The 3,596-nt window shown below is 44.0% G+C and overlaps 1 protein-coding gene across 3 annotated transcripts in view; it reads left to right on the top strand.

The window, feature by feature from the left end:
* The first annotated feature begins 2,809 nt into the window (after positions 1–2,809).
* Positions 2,810–3,596, top strand: part of EIF2D (eukaryotic translation initiation factor 2D) — a 15,825-nt gene continuing 15,038 nt past the window's right edge. The window contains exon 1 of one of the 3 annotated variants that reach the window (XM_034667164.1): positions 2,810–3,049. In XM_034667164.1, the coding sequence (XP_034523055.1) occupies positions 2,994–3,049 (56 nt within the window). In that variant the 5' untranslated portion in view covers positions 2,810–2,993. The remainder of the gene's footprint in view (positions 3,050–3,596) is intronic. The other 2 variants (XM_034667162.1, XM_034667163.1) reach the window with 2 other exon arrangements.

Below are 3,596 nucleotides of genomic sequence, written 5' to 3'. Positions count from 1 at the left end.
AAAAGAAAGAAAAGAAAAGAAAAGAAAAGAGAAGAAAAGAAAAGAAAAGAAAAAAGAAAAGAAACTGGCTCCTGATTGCTTTGTTATACCCACCAGTCTTTGAGTGTTTCTTTTTTTTTCAGCACAACACCATGCTCCAGGCTCACTGTATACTTCCCTGACCAACACCCATAATCATACAGCTTTCCAAAAAGGTCTGATCCTTTTTATTGGGCAATAGTATTTAGAACACAAGTATTGTTTTATTGGTAGTAGATAGGAATGTTCGATATTGTTGAAATGTTCTTAAATGTCTTTTTCCTTGTCAGAAATCTGAAATAGAAATGAAATTTAAAATTCATTGGCTCCTATTGGATCTTACAGTTGTGTTATAAATAATACAAGGCTAAGAAACTTTTAAATACATTTTCTGTCTTTTCTCTTTATTCATATATTCTTAATTTCAATATTTTTAAAAATAATATTAAAAGTATAATGCAAACATGAATATTAGCAGTTAAACTACTGAATGAAGGTTAAAATGGCTTTGCATTTATTTTGTCCTGGGATGTTTGGCTCTGAGTATAAATACTCTTCAAAAATGACTTGAAATAATCCTTACCTCTGATTGGCTCTCTTACCAAATTAGAGTTTTACACTTATTTGCATTAGTATTTTTTTTTCAATTTTAAATTTCGCTTCTTCCTCCTTTAAGCTAAACTTTTTTAAAGATATGAAAAACACCTAGATTTTTTAAAAGATTTTATTTATTTATTTCAGAAAGAGATAGAGAGAAAGGAGGGAGGGGCACAGGGAGAGAAAGTGAAACTCAAGCAGACTCCGAGCTGAGCATGATCCCAATGTGGGGCTCGATCTGACCACTCTGAGGTCATGACCTGAGCTGAAAACCAAGAGGCAGGCATTTAACCAACTGAGCCACCCAGGTGCCCCAAAAACCTACAAGCTTCAAAGTCAAAAAAATATGAGAAGTATGCAGAGTAGTCTTACTTCCACCGTAATTCTTCCCTCATTTAATAAAGTTATATTTTTATTAGTTTCTGACATCCTTCCAGTGTTCATTAATCTCCTTTTAATAGAGAAGGGAGATTATTTTACACATTTATCTGTATCTTTCTATTTTCATATTTATTTATTCTTCATTTATTTATGGTATCTATTTCTAATATTCCCTTGAATAACCTTCCTCAGCTCCCTGGGCAGAAGCTGCCTCAGTAGCTGTGCTACAACCCACCTAGTCCACAACACAGTCTGGCATCACAGCCAGCCTCCTAAGTGTCACTGGGGTCGGGGTCCAAAGGGAGAAGGTTCTGTGACACTGTCCTCCTCTGGCCTCCTCTGACTTTGGCCTTGTGGCTACAGAATAAAGGTCTAGTGGGTCAGAATGTAGGAGGAGCCCATCTTGGGGGGCGGGCGGCCCCTAGGTGGGTTTAGGAGCCTCTCCAAGAATTGTGGTAGTGAGCAGACACTGTCAAAGTCCTCATCTTTGGACAGCCAATATGGAATTTTTCTTTGTGTAACTGTGTCATCCAATTAAACAATTAGGATTTTTTTTTCTTGGTGGATAGACACTCTGACCTTAACTTTTCATATGCAAAATTTAATTTAGTAGGGGCCAGAACCCCAGGAGTGCACAGCAGTCCGTCTCAGGGAAACCCAATCTCTCACCCCTGTGAGAGAATTTTTAAATATATTACTGAGTGGTGCCTGGGTGGCACAGAGGTTAAGCGTCTGCCTTCAGCTCAGGGCGTGATCCCGGTGTAGTGGGATCGAGCCCCACATCAGGCTCCTCCGCTATGAGCCTGCTTCTTCCTCTCCCACTCCCCTTGCTTGTGTTCCCTCTCTCTCTGGCTGTCTCTATCTCTGTCGAATAAAAAAAAATNCCCCACATCAGGCTCCTCCGCTATGAGCCTGCTTCTTCCTCTCCCACTCCCCTTGCTTGTGCTCCCTCTCTCTCTGGCTGTCTCTATCTCTGTCGAATAAAAAAAAATAAATAAATATATATATAATTGGAAATTTGCAATGCACTGTGTAGCATGTCACATACATTATCCCAATCGTTTCTAATGGAAACTCTGTGAGGTAGGTATTACATCCACATCTTTCAGAGAATGCAAGAGTTTCAGAAAGAATAAGCTATTGCCACATGATCACAGTGACCGGGAGAAGCCAAATCATAATTTGAACCTAATCTGTCTCACAGATTTTTTTTTATAAGCAAGGTTATTTCATTAGTTTTGGAAACAACCTCCCCTCCCAAAAAAACACCTGAACGCAAAACACAATAACGCTTTGAAGAATTTACCCAGAAGCGGCCAAAATATTTTAAAATAGATTTGAAGATCTTTTGTTTTCTCCTCATAACATGCGGGGCAAACCTGGGACAAGGGTGGATTCTCTGTTACTATTATTATCATTCCACGTAAATTAGAAAACTAGGAGAAAATCCTGAGACCTCTAGCATACAATAAAAAGGAAAGACTTTAACAAAAGCCCTTAAGAAAATTATTTGAGAGGACTGCAAAAGTAATGAAACACAAGAGTTCAATTAATTTTGTGGAAATTGAACTAAACTGAATGGAACACGAGCTGGCACAGTTCCCACCGAACAGAACCTAACACTGATGGAGTGAACATTAACGAAATAAGTCAAAGTTGCCACTGCCTGGTCAATAGAGATCTGCACGCGCCAGCAACTCGCGCAGGCGCAGAGCCGAGCAGAGGGAGCGCGACGGAGCGGGAATCCGCCCCGCCTTCCCCAGGCCCCGCCCACCCTGCTTCAGTCCCCGGCCATGCCACTAGGGGCAGCCGCGGTCCCCACAGCGCCGGTAGCCGCGAAGCTGAGCGGCCCGGGTTTCTAGCCGGGCCCCTTTTCCAGCTGGGCCCAAGCATGGCTGCCCCCAGGGCTGCGGGTCGGGAAGTCGCCGCGTTCTCGTTTTCCTGACAACCCCTGGCTTCTGTGCGCTCCTTCCCCTCCCCAGGCCAGTCCAGCAGACATGTTTGCCAAGACCTTTCGGGTCAAGTCCAACACGGCCATCAAGGGGTCGGACAGGTGAGGGAGAGAAGGGGCCTGCTCCGCCCACCAGGGCAGCCAGACATTTCTCCGTGCAGGCTGGCCCACAGCCCTCTCTGGGCTAGGTCAGCCGACCTGGGGTGGAGGCCGAGGGGACGTCCAGCCTGGGAAGGGACCCTGGGAGCAAANGGGACCCCGGGAGCAAAGGTGGGTCAGACACATTTTGAGGGCGAAGATGAAGAACAGGCCTGGTTTGTCTCCCAGGCTATCTTTTGAATATTCTCGTTAGTTCAAAATTAACGTTTTCGTTAATTCAGTCAACGTTTACTGACTGCGGTCTAGATAAGGTGTGGAGGGTGGGAACACGAGGGATTACAGGGTCCCCGCCCTCCAAAGACTTCGAGTCCCTTAGGAAAAATCAGATGGGGAACCGAGAGCTACAACTATAGGAGAAAAAGGATCTGGTGATTACTTCTCGCAAGCGAGACGGAGGGTGAGGTGGGAGAGAATTAGGCGACATGTTTTCAGAACTGTACTGTTATACAGTGTTGCAGATGCTGATACCGCGTTGCGAATGTTGGGACCA

Source organism: Ailuropoda melanoleuca, chromosome 8 (assembly GCF_002007445.2).
Source record: "Ailuropoda melanoleuca isolate Jingjing chromosome 8, ASM200744v2, whole genome shotgun sequence".
Taxonomy (NCBI): Eukaryota; Metazoa; Chordata; class Mammalia; order Carnivora; family Ursidae; genus Ailuropoda; species Ailuropoda melanoleuca.
Note: the sequence above shows the minus strand (reverse complement) of the source record. Positions and strands in the feature narration are given on the sequence as shown.